This window comes from Lampetra fluviatilis, chromosome 65 (genome assembly GCF_964198595.1).
Source record: "Lampetra fluviatilis chromosome 65, kcLamFluv1.1, whole genome shotgun sequence".
NCBI lineage: Eukaryota > Metazoa > Chordata > Hyperoartia > Petromyzontiformes > Petromyzontidae > Lampetra > Lampetra fluviatilis.
Window position 1 is genome coordinate 707,984 of NC_136339.1, and position 18,826 is coordinate 726,809.

The 18,826-nt window shown below is 54.6% G+C and overlaps 1 protein-coding gene across 1 annotated transcript in view; it reads left to right on the forward strand.

The window, feature by feature from the left end:
• Window positions 1–222: 222 nt before the first annotated feature.
• The window catches only part of LOC144952021 (uncharacterized), a 96,104-nt gene continuing 77,500 nt past the window's right edge, over window positions 223–18,826 (forward strand). Inside the window, exon 1 of the mRNA XM_078882412.1 lies at window positions 223–384. Coding sequence (XP_078738538.1) covers window positions 351–384 — 34 coding nt within the window. The 5' untranslated portion in view covers window positions 223–350. The remainder of the gene's footprint in view (window positions 385–18,826) is intronic.

Genomic DNA, 18,826 nt, shown 5'->3' on the forward strand with positions numbered 1-18,826 from the left:
CACGTGCCCTAACAGTCTGTTCGGGTTCTCCGGCGTGGGGGGTGATGGGGGTGGAGGCAGGCGATGATGATCTTTGTCTCTTTGTGTCTGCGTGGCGCTGCGTGGTGGCGGTGGCGGCGTCCGCGCGCGCGCGCCCCCTCGTGGCTCCACGGCTGCCGCCCCCCCCACCACCCCCTCCCCCCGAGCGCGCCCCCGTGTGTGTGTGGTGCTGTAGTGGTGGTGGTGGTTGTTGTTGGCGTGCTGTGCCTGCTGCCTGCTGCTGCTGCTGTGGTGGTGGTGGTTGGGAGGCCGCCGCCGCTGCCGCCGCCGCTTCCGCCGCGCGGCCCCCTCGGAAGTGATTGATATTCAAAATGGCGGATCCAGCGACCAAAGATGAAAAGCCAGGTACTAGTTAATTTTTACATATTCATATTTGTCCGCCTCAGCATAATTTATTTAGCGGGGTTAATTTGATTGGGGGGGGGGGGGGGCCGACGCGACGCGACGACACGAGCTACTAACCTTTACCTCGCTAATTTGTTTGCGAACGCCGAAACGACGTCTCTCGTCGCTGGCCGGCCGCGGTGGCGAGGCGAGACGCTGAGGCGGTCGGGCTGGGCGCGGTGGTAGCGGCGGCGGCATTGTTGTTGTTGTTGTCGTCGTCGTTGTTGGAGGAGGAGGAAGGAGGAGAAGGCAGCAGCAGCAATGCTCGCCAAACAGTGGCTCGCTCGCTCGCCCGCTCACAAAGCTGCTGCTGCTCTCCTCTCTCCCGCTCCCCGCACTCAAATCTATTTTAATTGCGGCCCCGCCAGCGGCCAATGACAGGCGGCTCGCCAGGGTCGATATTTTAATTGTTTTGATCGAAATCTAGCCGCGGCTCAGCGCTTGCTGCTGCCGCCGCCGCCACTGCCGCCACCGTGCAGCCGAGGCGGGCGGGCGGGCAGGAGGAGGCGGCCCGGGGTTAGGGGAGACGGCCCGGACGGCTCAGGGTCTCGGGGTCTCCGGACTCCCGGGCTCCCGGGGCTCCCCGGTTGTGGTCTCGGGGCTCCCCGGGTGATGTTGGTCTCGGGCCCTCCGTGGCGACCGCGATCCCGGGGCGAACGCGGCTGCCGGGGGTCTCGGGCTCTCTGAAGGCTTCGGGCCGGGTCGTGTACCTGGGGGGTTGTGAGCAAGCCCCGATAGCCCCGTGAGCCCGGCTCGGCTCGGCTGTTGTTATTGTTGCCGATGTAGAGTACCCCCCCCCCACCCCTCAAATTCGTTGATGCCCCCCACCCCCGCCTCTTCGTTATCCGGCCCCCCTCCATGTATTGTTGTGCACCCCCAGCTCTTTCATGTATCGCCAGCTTGCATCCTTTGTCAATCCAATGTCCCCCCCATTCATGTAATCTCGTGACCCCCATTCTATCCTTTGTCCGCTGCGTAGCGTGCCCCCCACTCCATCACCCCCGTGCCCCCCACCCTGTCCTTCCGTCCCTGACACCCCCCGCACTCCACTCCGTGCCCCCCACCTCAACCCCCTGTGCCCCCCTCACTCTGCCCCTCCGTCAGTACCCCCCACCGCACCCCCGTTCCACTCGCCCAGTGCCCCCACCCCCACCGGGCCCCCTGTATATATGTGTGTGTGGAGGTCGAGATGGAGGCTACTCGTCGCGTGAGGCCACCCCCTGATTAGGTTTGTGTTGTAAATTCCGTTATTGGGAGAGGGGGGAGCCGTGATTGATTTGTGTAATATCAGCGGCGCGCGGTGAGCGATTTGTGTGGTTCAAGGTGTGAGTGTGGTGCAAGGTGTGAGTGTGGTGCAAGGTGTGAGAGTGGTGCAAGGTGTGAGTGTGGTGCAAGGTGTGAGAGTGGTGTGAGTGGTGCAGGTGTGAGTGTGGTGCAAGGTGTGAGTGTGGTGCAGGTGTGAGTGTGGTGCAAGGTGTGAGTGGTGCAGGTGTGAGTGGTGCAGGTGTGAGTGGTGCAGGTGTGAGTGGTGCAAGGTGTGTGTGTGGTACAAGGTGTGAGTGTGGTGCAAGGTGTGTGAGTGGTGCAAGATGTGAGTGTGGTGTGAGAGTGGTGCAAGGTGTGAGTGGTGTGAGTGTGGTGCAAGGTGTGAGTGGTGCAAGATGTGAGTGTGGTGCAAGGTGTGAGTGTGGTGCAGGTGTGAGTGTGGTTCAAGGTGTGAGAGTGGTGCAAGATGCGAGTGTGGTGCAAGGTGTGTGAGTGGTGCAAGGTGTGAGTGGTGCAAGGTGTGAGTGTGGTGCAGGGTGTGAGTGTGGTGCAAGGTGTGAGAGTGGTGCAAGGTGTGAGAGTGGTGCAAGGTGTGAGTGTGGTGCAAGGTGTGAGTGTGGTGCGAGTGTGGTGCAAGGTGTGTGAGTGGTGCAAGGTGTGTGAGTGGTGCAAGGTGTGAGTGGTGCAAGGTGAGTGTGGTGCAAGGTGTGAGAGTGGTGCAGGGTGTGAGTGGTGCAAGGTGTGAGTGTGGTGTGAGTGTGGTGCAATGTGTGAGTGTGGTGCAGGTGTGAATGTGGTGCAAGGTGTGAGAGTGGTGCAAGGTGTGAGTGTGGTGCAAGGTGTGAGTGTGGTGCAAGGTGTGAGTGGTGCAAGGTGTGTGAGTGGTGCAGGGTGTGAGTGTGGTGCAAGGTGTGAGAGTGGTGCAAGGTGTGAGTGTGGTGCAAGGTGTGAGTGTGGTGCGAGTGTGGTGCAAGGTGTGTGAGTGGTGCAAGGTGTGTGAGTGGTGCAAGGTGTGAGTGGTGCAAGGTATGAGTGTGGTGCAAGGTGTGAGTGTGGTGCAAGGTGTGCGAGTGGTGCAGGGTGTGAGTGGTGCAAGGTGTGAGTGTGGTGTGAGTGTGGTGCAATGTGTGAGTGTGGTGCAGGTGTGAATGTGGTGCAAGGTGTGAGAGTGGTGCAGGGTGTGAGTGTGGTGCAAGGGGTGAATGTGGTGCAAGGTGTGGGAGTGGTGAAAGGTGTGAATGTGGTGCAAGGTGTGAGAGTGGTGCAGGGGGTTGACTGTGGTGCAGGTGTGAGAGTGGTGCAAGGTGTGAGTGTGGTGCAGGGTGTGAGTGTGGTGCAGGGTGTGAGTGTGGTGCAAGGTGTGAGTGTGGTGCAAGGTGTGAGTGTGGTGCAAGGTGTGAGAGTGGTGCAGGGCGTGAGTGGTGCAAGGTGTTAGTGTGGTGTGAGTGTGGTGCAAGGTGTGAGTGTGGTGCAAGGTGTGAGTGTGGTGCAAGGTGTGAGAGTGGTGCAAGGTGTGAGTGTGGTGCAAGGTGTGAGTGTGGTGCGAGTGTGGTGCAAGGTGTGAGTGTGGTGCAAGGTGTGAGTGTGGTGCAAGGTGTGAGTGTGGTGCAAGCTGTGAGTGTGGTGTGAGTGTGGTGCGAGTGTGGTCCGAGTGTGGTGCGAGTGTGGTGCAAGGTGTGTAAGTGGTGCAAGGTGTGAATGTGGTGTGAGTGTGGTGCAAGGTGTGAGAGTGGTGCAGGGTGAGTGTGGTGAAGGGTGAGTGTGCTGCAAGGTGTGAGTGTGGTGCAGGGTGTGAGTGGTGCAAGGTGTGAGTGGTGCAGGGTGTGAGTGGTGCAGGGTGTGAGTGGTGCAGGGTGTGAGTGGTGTAAGGTGTGAGTGGTGCAAGGTGTGAATGTGGTGTGAGTGGTCCAAGGTGTGAGTGTGGTGTGAGTGGTGCAAGGTGTGAGTGTGGTAAGGTGTGAGTGTGGTGCAAGGTGTGAGTGTGGTGTGAGTGGTGCAAGGTGTGAGTGTGGTGTGAGTGGTGCAAGGTGTGAGTGTGGTGCAAGGTGTGAGTGTGGTGCAAGGGGTGAGTGGTGCAAGGTGTGAGTGGTGCAAGGTGTGAGTGTGGTGCAAGGTGTGAGTGTGGTGCAAGGTGTGAGTGGTGCAAGGTGTGTGAGTGGTGCAAGGTGTGAGAGTGGTGCAAGGTGTGAGAGTGGTGCAAGGTGTGTGAGTGGTGCAAGGTGTGAGAGTGGTGCAAGGTGTGAGAGTGGTGCAGGTGTGAGTGTGGTGCGAGGTGTGAGTGTGGTGCGAGGTGTGAGTGTGGTGCAAGGTGTGAGTGTGGTGCAAGGTGTGAGTGTGGTGCAAGGTGTGAGTGGTGCAGGTGTGAGTGTGGTGCGAGGTGTGAGGGTGGTGCGAGGTGTGAGTGTGGTGTGAGTGGTGCAAGGGGTGAGTGTGGTGCAAGGGGTGAGTGTGGTGCAAAGGGTGAGTGGTGCAGGTGTGAGTGTGGTGTGAGGTGTGAGTGTGGTGTGAGTGGTGCAAGGTGTGAGTGTGGTACAAGGTGTGAGTATGGTGCAAGGTGTGAGTGGTGCAGGTGTGAGTGTGGTGTGAGGTGTGAGTGTGGTGCAAGGTGTGAGTGTGATGGGAGTGGTGCAAGGTGTCAGTGTGGTGCAAGGTGTGAGTGTGGTACAGGTGTGAGTGTGGTGTGAGTGTGGTGTGAGTGTGGTGTGAGTGTGGTGCAAGGTGTGAGCGTGGTGTGAGTGTGGTGTGAGTGTGGTGTGAGTGTGGTGTGAGAGTGGTGCAAGGTGTGGGTGTGGTGCAAGGTGTGAGTGTGGTGCAAGGTGTGAGTGGTGCAGGTGTGAGTGTGGTGCGAGGTGTGAGGGTGGTGCGAGGTGTGAGTGTGGTGTGAGTGGTGCAAGGGGTGAGTGTGGTGCAAGGGGTGAGTGTGGTGCAAAGGGTGAGTGGTGCAGGTGTGAGTGTGGTGTGAGGTGTGAGTGTGGTGTGAGTGGTGCAAGGTGTGAGTGTGGTACAAGGTGTGAGTATGGTGCAAGGTGTGAGTGGTGCAGGTGTGAGTGTGGTGTGAGGTGTGAGTGTGGTGCAAGGTGTGAGTGTGATGGGAGTGGTGCAAGGTGTCAGTGTGGTGCAAGGTGTGAGTGTGGTACAGGTGTGAGTGTGGTGTGAGTGTGGTGTGAGTGTGGTGTGAGTGTGGTGTGAGTGTGGTGTGAGTGTGGTGCAAGGTGTGAGCGTGGTGTGAGTGTGGTGTGAGTGTGGTGTGAGTGTGGTGTGAGAGTGGTGCAAGGTGTGGGTGTGGTGCAAGGTGTGAGTGTGGTGCAAGGTGTGAGTGTTGTGTGAGTGTGGTGCAAGGTGTGAGTCTACCGCGCGCTCACCGAATGCAGCGAGGCGCTAGGGAGACAAGAGTGGTGTGTGGGGGTGCGTGTGGCGTTGGTCGGTGTGTCTGCACACCTGTGCGCCGACACACACACACTTGTGCGCCGACACACACCCACACCTGTGCACACCCCATGCGCGTGATCACACGAGAACAATGCACACACACGCACACCACACTCGCACAAACCACACATGCACAGAGCCACAGGCCATTGCAGAGCGTTAACTCGCACGGGCGGAACACGGGACCCGGCGCGAACCCAGCCCTGGTGAGCGGTGTTGGCGAGCGCCTCGTAAGGTCGGGAGGCCAGAACCACGCCCGGCCGCCTTTGTCTTCACAGAGTTCATTGCAATGCGCGGTGCGCTGCAGCTCACGGCGTGATGGATACCGCGGGCTTAATTCCGCACACATCGCGTGTAGTAACACACAATGTATACCACGCACTGTACCCTACACAGAACCACGCAATACCACAATGTTCTATACACACAACCACACAATATCACACAATACCACAATGTTCTATACACAAAACCACACAAAATAACGCATGATACCACAATGTTCTATACACAGAACCACACAATATCACGCCACGCACAATGGTCTAGACACAGAACCATACAATATCACGCAATACCACAATGTTCTAGACACAGAACCACACAATATCACGCAATACCACAATGTTCTATACACAAAACCACACAATATCACGCAATACCACAATGTTCTATACACTCAACCACACAATATCACAATGTTCTATACACAGAACCACACAATATCACGCAATACCACTGTTCTATACACAAAACCACACAATATCATGCAATACCACAATGTTCTATACACACAACCACACACCACATATTAGAGTACTGTATTACCATATTTAATAACATACACAGTGCCACACACAATACAATGCATAATACAGTCAATATCACCACACACCACACTCAATACCACATGGCAAATAATCACACCACACACAGAACCACACAATACAAATTGTAATTTAAACAACACCGCACGATACCACGCCTAATATCACACAATACCTCGTGCCACACAGCACGCATAATACAACAATTAATACATACACCACACAATACACACACCACACTCTACCACAAACTACACATCATACCACGCACATCACGCACCATAACTCACACAACACCACACAACGCCACACAGCATGCATAACACCACGCACAGTACACACGCAATACATTCACCCTACACACCCAAAATACATACACACATTACACTCACGCTCACTACAAACAATACATACACGCCCCACACACTACACAAAACAACAGCATGACGTACAATACACACAACAAGATACTGATCATACTACACACCGCAATATACAAACCACAGTTTAACACGTAGGCTTTCGTGACCAATATCATCCATAACAGAGGTTTTTGGGTTAGATCACGTAAATATATTAAATGTGTCGTTAAAACCTGCCACCACCCGACACAGCCAACTAGTAAGGGTTGTCACGTAAACAGAACGTGGCCAATTCGTCACTAGTACAGCACACCGGTGTGTTGGAGAGCCAAGCCACAACATTTACAATCTGAGTACGACGTTTTGCCAGTAATTACAATTAGCTTCATGAGGCAACAGCCAGATTTGTGGAGAAGTCCACCTGTTTCGTCCCTAATATAGAGGCGTAGATGTGGTGACCACGCTTCTGCGCTCTTGCGCAATTATAGGGGGCGGATTACTGAGTCAACGTACATTATGCATGTACATTATCCGAGCCCTTTGAACTTGTCCTTCCTGTCTATTGTGTTGATTAAAATAGCCCTACCAACGGTAATCCCTATTGAAGTACGCTGCCCTTTGTAGGCATGCATTTAAATAATGTATTATTTGATGATTCACTTCCACGCAGCACTAAGACGGTAGCTATCCGAACAGTTAAAGTAATTTTGATTTCTTTCAATTTCGATAGATTCTCTAATTAGTCTTGGCCAGTAGTAGCTAGTTTTGCACAAAACTTCAACATTATCCAAATAAATGCCTCTATATAAGGAACGAAACAGTAAGATTTCTTCACAAATCTGGCTGTCACTATTTGGAATTACTAGCGAAACGTCATACTCGGATTGTAAATGTTGTGGTTTGGCCCTCCAACACACCGGTTAGTGCTGTACTAGTGACAAATTGGCACGTTCTGTTTACGTGACAACCCTTACTAGTTGGCTGTGTCGGGTGGTGGCGGGTTTTAACGACACATTTATATATTTCCGCGATCTAACCCAAAAACCTCTTATGGATACAAACCACACTTTACACACTACCATACAGTACACTCACCACACACAATACACACACACACAATACACACACAATACACACATGACCACTCCCCCCGCCTTCCCCCGTCCCCGCATTGTATTGGAGTCGGGGTCCAGGGTAGAGGAGTAGGAGGAGCCTGCGTGTCTGTGTGTGCGAGTCTGTGTGTGCGAGTCTGTGTGTGTGTCTGTGTGTGCGAGTCTGTGTGTGTGTCTGTGTGTGCGAGTCTGTGTGGTTAACCCGTGCGCGTCTCTTCCGCTGCGTTGAGCGCGCATAATGACCGCCCTGCCCTACGCCTGAGCCTCAATTCCCGTGATTCAGGACAGCCCCCGTGACTTGGGGGACCGTGTGATGTGCGTGTGCGCTGCGTGAACATCGCCACGAGGGAGACAAAGGCGGCCGGGAATGCTGCTGACCACTCACCCCCTCATTTGGTACTGGTCTTCATAGGTGCTTTACTTGCTAACAGCAATTGTCCCAATAGTCTGTTAACAGTGATAGGGAGGATCTTTGTGTGTGTTCGGGGTGTGTGTGTGTATGCATGTATGTTAGGTGCATGTATGTTAGGTGCGTGCATGTGTGAGGTGTGTGCTATCTGTGTGTATCCGCGTGTGCGACGCAGTTCACCATTAATAATTAAGTGTGTGCATGCGGGAGGGAGGTGCGGCCGGGCTGCCCCGTTCCGACGTGTGTGTGCGCGCCACTGCTGTGTCTCTGCGTGCTGCTGCGTGTACTGCTGCGTGTGTGCTAATGCTGCGTGTGTGCTACTGCTGCGTGTGTGCTACTGCTGCGTGTGTGTGCGTATGTTCTGCTATGGTGGGGGGGGGGGCATGTCTTGCTCTCCCATCACACACGCTCATCTCTGCTGCCCGTGTGTCTCCCTCATCTCTGCGTGTCTGTGCTGCTGCCGTGCTCGATATGCGGCACCAGCGCTTGCGAGAGATCGGAGCACTCCCGCCACAGTGCTGGGATGTGCTGGGTGCTCCATGTGGCTCCTGCCTGTGCTGGGTGTTGCTTGGCTGACCGGGGCTGGGGCGCCGATGTCTTGGGGTGGCTTGACAGCCCAGCCAGCGTGCGCACACACGGATATGCAAAGACACAGATATACAAAGACACAGATACACACAAACACAGCACACGGCTCACACGCAGCACGGATGCAGATACACAGCTATACACAGCACACAGCTGGTGCACAGCACACAGATAGCGCTCACACGGCACACACATAGCGCTGACATACAGCTCACAACACAGCTCACACCCAGCGCACAGTGCGCACAGTGCGCACACAGCTCCCACACAGCTCGCACACAGCGCGCGCACAGCACACAGCGCTCACACGGCACACACATAGCGCTGACATACAGCTCACAACACAGCTCACACGCACACAGCTCACACCCAGCGCACACAGCTCCCACACAGTTCACACACAGCGCGCACACGGCTCACACAGCACACACAGCACACACACACTGCACACACCCAGCGCACAGCTCTCACACACAGCTCGCACGCAGCTCGCATACATAGCCAGCCTTGGTGGTGATGAGGCTCTGATTGGTTGGCTGTGTGTGGTTTTTGGCTGGGGGGGGTGTAGTTGTTGGTTGTGTTTGTTGGCTGGAGGTGATGTGGTTGTCGCTGGGGGTGGCAATTGTTGTTGATAGGGGGTGTGGTTTTGCGGGGTTGTAATTGCAGCAGTTGCAGTGCTTGCCTGGGTCGTTGTGGTTATTGGTTGATGGTGTGGTTGTTGGTTGGGGGGGGATGGTGAGTGAAGTTGACGGGAACAGCGACGACAGTCGTAGCTGCTATAGAGGAGTAGTCATGGAGGAGTAGATATAGGAGAGCAGATATAGAGGAGCTGCCATGAATGAGCAGCTATAGGGGAGCAGATGTAGAGGAGCATCTATGTCGCTCGTTGAATGTCACGTAATCACCCGTGAGTCTCCGGTGCCTGGGCTGATTGATCCTGCGTTGGATTTGTTTGGACACTGCCACCCGTAACCGTCCTTTCAATTCGGGAGGAAAGCGGGGTGCCCGGAGAGAACCCACGCGTACGAGGGGAGTAACGCTCGACACCGACGGCCCGGGCCTCCTCGCTCACGCGCACACGCACACCTCCCCAACGCCTGTCCCACCCCATCCGGGAACTCGCTGGGCTCCACCCGACGAGATGGAGTGCATTGCTGGGTGACAAGCTGACATTATGGGTCCCCTCGGCTAAGCAAACCGCTCCGAAATGTTTAGTCAAATGTCGTGAAGAGCCGTACCTTGGCTCGCCAGGAAAAGGCAATAAAGCAAAGTGGAGACTAATCTCCATCTGTTCCAACAACTCCCTTTCTGCAGACGTTGAGGAGAAGCCCATACTCTGGCTTTCCAGGAGAAGGTTGCCTCTGAATGATTATTTTGGTTTTTATGTTTGCCTGTAGGTCTCCACATACGTCTGTGGGTCTCTATGCAAGTCTCTGTCTCCACGTGTGTCTATGGCTCGCGAGAGAAGGCGATGCAGCAAAATGTGGGCTCCGCTTGTTCTCTCTGTATGGGATAAGACTTTCTCCCCAGCACACATGGGGTTTTCTCCGGTTGCTCCATTTTCCTTCCACGTGCCAAGAACCCATTTTTAAACATAGAGGACCGCAGAGCTTGCGGGTAAAATGTGACGCCGGCTCCCCGAATGGCTGCTACTGCTGCCTTCCCCCGACTGTTGCCCATGGTTCCTCCTCGTGCCTCCGAGTCGTCCCATCTCCACGAGAGTGAGCTAATCCCCGAGTGTGATGGCGGCGCGGCGTTATTATGATGATGACATTGTGGGTGCACTATGAACGCTTGCCTTGCTCTTTGATTGTTCGGTTTTGAACCGAGTCAACCCCCAGGCTGCGCCAAGGTCAGCTCGGGTCATGCGTGGGCCCGGAGCCTGCCTCGGGAACGTCTGTGCTCTTCCCCCCTGGTCTCCCCTCTCTCAGGCCTTAATATCATCACCATCATTAAAGACCAAAACAGGAAGATTTCTCCAGAACTCTGTCTGTTGCCTGATGAGGGTGGTATGTAATTACCGGTGAAACCTCAAATTGTAAATGTTTTGGGTTTACTCTACACAACGGTGTGCTGAACTAGTCACGAATTGACATGTTTTGTTTACGTGACAAACCTTATTGGCTGTGTCGGGTGGATGGCAAGTTTAACGACGTTTATATTTACGCGATCTAACCCAAACAAACATCTACGATGGCTTATCATTATCACTGTTACTACTCCACTTGTTTGCCCACTCTTTCAACAGGGTCCTGCCTAAATCATACATATGTAGTGTTAGTGATTCGGAGACAAGGCTTTCCAGGAGGCATCTTTATTTAACAAGTCCACACTTCACAGATTCGTCCTTGCTCTGTCCTAGCCTCGCCTAAACACAACCCTGACCATGTAACACTGATGGCGCTGACCGAGACAGCCAACAACTATCTGGCCGCGCAATATCTAGCGAAGACGGCAGCAACGAAGGCGGCAAGACGACAACGACGACGAGACGAGTCCACTCCCAGAACCGGCAGCCCTGAGCTGCCGCTCTCAGCTCATTTTATGCTACAAGCGCGGCCTGGCTCCGCCCTGACCGCATCCTCCCTTCTGGAACCCGCTCGCAGGTTCCAGGGGCTTCCAGATGGGGTACTCCGTGACCCTTACCCCAGTTCCTCTACTCTGCCAACACCCCGTACACGCCCTCACCGGCGTGTGTACTCTCCGTCCATCACAGTTGCCGCTGCTGTCCACCAGCCGGCGCTATTACTCTGCACATACAACTCTGCCTAATTATTTTGCAGTTAGGGTGACGTTCTTACTGCTGTGTGTGGTCCCTATTGAGTAATCTGCAGGTAATGTTTCAGCGTTGGGGATGCTTTGGCTCGATAACAGGGACATTGTGTGGTTTTGTTCCATTCTACGCTCGCGCATGATGGCGGTAACGAGTTCAGGAACTCAATGCCAATGTCTGGATCTGCTGGTGGCCATGACGAGAAGGCTTTACTATTTGTACGTATGTTGAACTTGTTTTGCACCGTACGTAGCCAACCGTGCTAATCGAGGGTGCGGGCGGAACAAACTAAACACAAAAAGCAGTTCTGAAGAAATGAGTTGCCAATCTAGATTTAAAAGTGCATAACTCCAGCGCGTGTGTGGGGACACCTGGTGGTTTGTCCGCAGGTTGTCCATCTGTTTCTTGAAGACGCTGGTCACGGTCCATAGTTTGGGTTACATGGCCACATCACTTCGATGGCTTGTCTTTAATGTATCTCTGAGTCTATGGGCTTAATATATGATCCAACGTTTGGGGTGTAATGGTCACAATCGCCCAGTGGCTTGTGTCTTTAGTTTTGCATTCATGAAGGAGATGTCCACAGCCAGGAGGAGGTGTGATGATTGATGATGTTTGCCACTCGATTGAGGTGTTTGTTGAGCTCTGGTTGCGCCGTGGGCGCGCGTGTGTGCATGTCTGTACGTGTCTGTACGTGCGTGTGTACCAGTCCTGGGCCTCTCCTGGGTCGACTTGGCCTCAAATGATGTGTAAACATCGCCACTTGGGAGACAAAGGCAGCCGGGCCGTTGTGCTGGCCACCTGCCCCCTCATGTGCCATTCCGGCCTTCATAGGTGCTACTCAATGCTAACAGCGCTTGCCCTGAAGGTCTTAAGGCTATACGGGGGATCTTTGTAGTGATCTACAGTGTGGTGAATGGGTGAGCAAGTGAGTGAGTGACTAATTTATAGGGGGAGCTTCACACATGTTAGGCCACCTGAGTGGATTTCTGATAATTTGACGACGTGACGTCGGCGGGAGACCAACGAGCCGTCGATGGAACCGACGCGGCGTTGTCGCCCAATTTACGTCGCAGCCGGCGCTCGAGGGCGGGAGCCGATCCGACTCGGGACGGGAGGCCGCATCCCGGTCCGTGCCCTGCATGCAGCGCATTCAGCCGAGTGGCAGCGCGGTCCGGCGGCAAAGCGTCACGTGCGTCACTGCCGCAGCAGTGGTGACGCACCACGGTGGCTCGGAGATGTTAACTACCTCGCCTGATATAAGGATCGCGTGGGTTCGATCCCAACCGTGAGGCCTGTTGAATATTTGGAGTTTGCATATTCTCTCTGCCCGTGGTCACGTGGATTTTTCATCAGGTCTTCCGGTTTTTCCCCTCCACATTTGGAATCAACAACATGCCTTTAGAGTATTTGGCTGCTATCAATTTCCACACGATAAGCCACTTAGTCGAGCTATCATTCGTGTTAGCCAGCTCACTTCTAAATAAGAGCTATATAGCAGCTCCGTGGGCCTTAACTGGTAAAGTCAAAAAAATGTTTTAGCCGCAGCACGACGACGGCGCACGCGGAGAGATTAAAATTTTTGCCGCGCTAATCGTTGGATCGGATCGTTGAGCAATCTCAATTACCGGCGCCGCCAGCGCCGTCGCGCCGGGGAGGTCAATGGCGCTAAATGTGACTCGAGGTGCCGACGGCTGCTCGATTGCGATCTCGGAGACCCGCCGTGGGGGGTGGGGGCCGAGCGACGGCTATTTGATTTTTAATTAAACTCATTAGGGCACCCAGAGACAGCCGCCCTACCCTGAACACACACACACGGGGTTGGGGGGGGGGCCTGCAGTCATGAGTGGCGGGAGGAGCCACGCGTTGGACGGAGCCCACGTCCTGTAGGGCAGGGCCCGAGGGTTTTTGTTGTTGCTGTGACCATCGTTATCAGGTTTTGGTTGTCCCCGTAACGTCTATCACGGTTGTAGTAGTGTTCTCGAGTTTAGCTGCAAGGTTATTTACTGCGAAGGCTTGGGGAGTGGCGGAACAGAAACGATGATGACGACGATGACAATGATGGTGGTGGAGGGAATTTTAGAGTGGAGCAGTGCTAGGGAAGAAGCAGAGGGAAGCGAGGTGACCTGCACTGTGGTTTAGTCAGTGAGAGAGTGGGGAGTCGTAGTGTAGGGCTAGCGTGGTGGTTAGCGCACTGTGCTGTCACTCAAGTTCGATTTCTGCTCACGACCAACAACAGTTGCAAACATTTGATCCGGTTCTGGGTCTCCCTTTGATCCACTCAGACGTAAAAATGCGAACCTGGTGCCGTGTGTAAATGTCAGCACCGGGGAGAAGAAGGGTGGAGTGTTCGCCACCCATTCCCTCGTCTATCGTGTCGGCCTTCATAGCTGCTTGCAAACAGTATTTGCACCAACAGTCTGTTAAAGGCTCGATAGGCGATCTTTGTCTTTGCAAGTGTGTGAGGCGAGCGGGCGAGTGTGGCGGGCGAGTGTGGCGGGCGAGTGTGTGAGTCAAGTGAGTATATAAGGCGGGCGAGTGTGTGAGGCGGGCAAGCGTGGCGAGTGTGAGGTGGGTGAGCGGGCAAGCGTGGCGAGCGGGTGAGTTGTGTACGGCGAGCGGGCCAATTGGCAGTGACTTGGGCACAACTTGCAGAGGTTCGCGGTTCAAATCTGTTGCCCAACCTGGTGTCTTCCACGCCGTATTTTCATGCACCCATTGCTTCGCTCACAGCGGATGTTGTGTGCCAGCGTCACGAATCCAAGTTTACTGCACCTCCGTACGGTGCGAAAGAAGTTCAACATACATACACACCGTGTCCTACCCATCCCCGACCTCCTCCACCCCACACACCGTGTCCCACTCATCACTACCTCTTCCTCCACCCTACACACCGTGTCCCACTCATCACTACCTCCTTCAACTCACACACCGTGTGCCACCCATCACTACCTCCTCCTGCACCCTACACACCGTGTCCCACCCATCCCTAGCTCCTCCTCCACCCCGCACACCGTGTCCCACCCATCCCTAGCTCCTCCTCCACCCTGCACTCGATTGAGATCACACACAGAGCAGCAATGATCATCAACCCTTCCTGGGCAGCAAGACTTTCCCCCGCTCACAGGCTGGCTGCTTGGTCACCTTGTGATGCACAGGGACAGCTGCCAATGGGGGGGGTACCCTAGGTTCGACCACGCAGCAGCATTCATCACACTCCTGCGAACAGACTAATGCACAGGGACTGCTTTGCTTGCAGCTTTGTGGCAGGACGTCTGTTCAGTCATCTCCCTGGTATTCTGTAGCCCAGCCGGGCCCCCAGTCCCATACAAATCTCGGAAGCCTCACACAGGCCTCACACAAGCCTCACGCAAACCCAAGCCTGATTTGCGGGTGATTGCCAGAGGGCTTGCCAGTTACCGTTGTCTCAGGTGTTGCGAGGCTGTACCGGGTGTCGCCGCCCCCTCGTGTCGTATGCTCCCCTGGGATTCTCTGGCGCGGGCTCCGGTTTCCTTCCCACGTAGAAGTCGGCACGGCTCGCGAACATGGTCGGGCAGACATCCCGAATGCTGTCCATAGTTCATTTTTGTTTGGATTAGATCGCGTAAATATAAATGTGTCGTTAACCCGCCACCACCACCACCCGACCACAGCCAATCAGTAAAGGTTTGTTACGTAAACAATACGTGCCAATTAGTTACTACTTCAGCCCAACGGTTGCGTGTTGGGAGAGTAAATTCACGACATTTACAATTTAAGTACTGTGACGTTTAGCTGGTAATTGACATCCAGCATCATCGGGCGATTTTTGCCAGCAATAATTTTGGTCGCGAAAGCCTACGTGTTATCCTGAATGCTGAGGGGTGGGACATGCCCCTGGAAACAAGTACTGAGACTCGGAAGAGTGGACAATTTGGCGTGACGGATTTTGTAGGAACATTCGTAGGGCTTTAGCGACTGATGTTTTTTTTTATTTTTGTGTCAGATCGCCGCTGTGTCATAACGCCCTCCTCCACCCGACACAGCCAATAAACAAAGTTGTCAAGTGGAGAACAATTGTAGGCCCAAAACCGGAGGACATTTGAACAGTTTGGAAACTTCCTGATTGTGCGTTCTCCGGCATTACTGCTGCGCTCCCCGGCATTACCGCTGCGCTTTCTGACATTACCAGAGTGCTTCTGCGGCATTACTTGTGTGCTGCGCTCTCCAGCATTACCGGTAGTGCTGAAGCAGTATTAAAATGGGCACGTTTCGTTCGTCACGCGAAAACTTAATACATTTTCTGTCGGGTGGACGAGGGCACCGCCGACACGCGCGCCGATCTATTGCCAATCGCCGTTTGTGAGGCGCGTGTGCTCGCACGGAGGGGCGGAGCACCGGTGCCGCCGCTGTGCTCAAGTCCCGCAGTGGCGCTGCCTGCATGAGCAGCAGCTGTGTGCAGACGCTGCCCCCTTCCTCCTCCCCTCTCCCCTGACCCCCTGACCCCAAGCACCCAACCCCGGGTCCCCCCCACCCTGACCCCCCACCCCTCGGCATCTGTAGGTCATGGCTGCTGCTGCTGCTGCGGTGGCCGCACACCGTGGGATGAATAGCGTCTCGGGTCGTTAGGGAAATTTTCTGTATCTCGAGGGTGTGCGCGTGTGTGTTTGCATGAGTGTGTCTCCAGGGCGCGTGTCTACGTGGGTGTGTGCGTGTGTGTGTGTGCGTGTGTGCCTCCAGGGCGTGTGTGCCTCCAGGGCGTGTGTGTCGATGGGCCGGGGTCACAAGGTCATGGTTATTGTTCAGTGACAGCTGTAGCCTTGCCCTCACTGCACCCTCACCGCTCCATCACCTCGCCCTCACCGCTGTCTCGCCTCACCCTAACAGGGGCCCTGGTACTGCAAGTAAACAGACATGGACTCCACTTAGCTGGGTGGGAGGGCCGAGGCTGGTGTGTGTAGCTGGTGTGTCGCAAATAAACTTGGAGGTTGGGAACAGGAGGATGACGTAGTGATGGGTGAGGCACGTGGTGTGTAGGGTGGAGGAGGAGGTAGTGATGGGTGGGACACGTGGTGTGCAGGGTGGAGGAGGAGCTAGTGATGGGTGGGACACGTGGTGTGCACGGTGGAGGGGGAGGTAATGATGGGTGGGACACGGTGTGCACGGTGGAGGAGGAGGTAATGATGGGTGGGACACGTGGTATGTAGGGTACAGGAGGAGCTAGTGATGGGTGGGACACGTGTGCACGGTGGAGGAGGAGGTAGTGATGGGTGGGACACGGTGTGCAAGGTGAAGGAGGAGGTAGTGATGGGTGGGACACGTGGTGTGTAGGGTACAGGAGGAGGTAGCGATGGGTGGGACACGTGGTGTGTAAGGTGGAGGAGGAGGTAGTGATGGGTGGGACACGTGGTGTGCAGGGTGGAGGAGAAGGTAGTGATGGGTGAGACACGTGGTGTGCAGGGTGGAGGAGGAGGTAGTGATGGGTGGGACACGGTGTGCGGGGTGGAGGAGGAGGTAGTGATGGGTGGGACACGGTGTGCGGGGTGGAGGTGGGGATAGGTGGGACACGGTGTGCGGGGTGGAGGAGGAGGTAGTGATGGGTGGGACACGGTGTGCGGGGTGGAGGTGGGGATAGGTGGGACACGGTGTGCGGGGTGGAGGAGGAGGTCAGATCGCTGAGACCGATATTGGAGTGGCACCCAGATTTCGGCGACAAAGGGAAGAGGAGACCTAAAGCCGCGCAGTGGGAGATTGTAAGAGGGGGAGACTGATAGTTGTTATTTGAGGTCAAGCTGAACTGAACAGGACTTGCAGGGTGGTGGTGGCACTACTGTGGCAATGCTCGCACCTCACAGCAAGACGTTTCTTGAGTTCGATTCCCAAATCAGGCGCCTTCTCTGTGTGGAGTTTGTGCATCCTCTCTGTGATCTTCAGTGTGTGAGTGTAAGAGTGAGTGCGTGGAAATTCTATCTGGTACAGATTAAAGGGGAGGCTGAATCGATGTACAGGTGCGGTTAAGGGATGGCTTCCTGTTGGTCAGTCAGGTAATGTGTGGATGATCTGGTCATCTTTGGTCATCCTCGCAGCAGTGTTTGGTTAACCATCAAACAAAGACGGTGGTCACCGCCAACACGCTTTCGGATGCGCTTCTGCTGCAACCTGGAATGCTCTCCCGATAGCCACTGGAGCTATGCACTTTTAAATCTACATTGAAAACGAATTTCTTTAGAACTGCTTTTTGAGTTTCGTTTGTTCTCCTTCCTCCGCACCTCTGATTAGCACAGTTGGCTACGTACGGTGAAAAAGCAGTTCAACATACATACATCTGTTAATTTCTGCTCATTGAGTTGAAGACGCAACTTCTGAAGCTGGAGTGTATAACTAAAGAGATGGAGCCTTACCATCAGTCCCACCAAAACCTAAGCACCTGCCTGGTTATTTTATGTCATAAAATGCTCCCCTCCCTCCACTCCCCATGAGTGATGGGGCAGTTGTGGAGAGAGTGGAGAAGTTTTCGTACCTGGGTATAGTGTGCTTATGACTGGCTCCAGTTTCACAGCAGAGGCCTCAGCCATTATCTTTTCATCAGCTCCGTAATGCTGGAAACTACATTGTCTGTCACTCCACACGAAGCTCCGGGTCTTTTTGGCCACAGCTATGACTTCCCTTCTCTTCTTGTGAAACGTGGACCCCTCTCATGGAACATCTGCAGGTTTGAAACATTCAGGCTGGCCTGCCTCCGATCCATCCTGGGTTTTACCAGGCTGGATTGTGTGAGGAACTCACAATGCTTGAAAGATCTGGACACATTCCCACCAGTGAGCCCCTGCAGCAGGCAAGACTGCATTAGCTGGGTCATGTAGCCCGCATGCCCAGAGCATAGCATGCCCACGCAACTTCTGTAAGGATCGATAAAGGGGGCTAAACGAGCATGATACTGGTTGGAGAAGAGATGGGGGATGTGGAGCTGAGTGGACTTGCCTGGTGGCGTCAAGATCGGCCTCTATGGAGGAGGCTCGTCAAGGATGCTCCTGGGCAGTTCTAGGCAATCGTTCCCTAACAACAACGGAGAGCAGAGCAATGCTCACAACAACGAGCGGAGTGACAGGCAGCTAAAATGTAGCAAGTTTGGAGAACAGGTTTTGCATCTGCCAGTCATCTCAGTCAACCCATGGCACCTGGGTCTGTCCCATGACCTGTCGGCAAGCCTTCTGACACTTCACGTGGCCTCGGAGTGCACCTGGCCTGGCACAATCATGGTGGTGACATCACCGCCACTTAGTGGCGAATGGCGGCTGTTGTTGTGTGTGTAGGTTTGTGTGTGTGTGTGCCGCTGCGTTGTCGCTCCATGCGTGTGTGGAGGCGCAGATTGCTCTGCGTCGCTCTGAGCAGCGCACGCCGCCAATGCAGTCGCAGCTCCTAGCGGCCATCCCTTCCTCCCACAACCGAGCTCGCTCTCCTAGCTAAAATAACAATTCTACTATTACTACTTACGGATAACAATACTCAATCATTCTGCAATTATATATCTGTACAGTGCTCGCATCTGCAACTCAAAGCGCCCTTGCATCATCACTTCTCATCCTCAAGAATTCGAAGGGTGCCCCCAGTGGCAGCGGTTCCTGTGCGGTCGTCTGGCAGTAGGGGGCGATGATTGC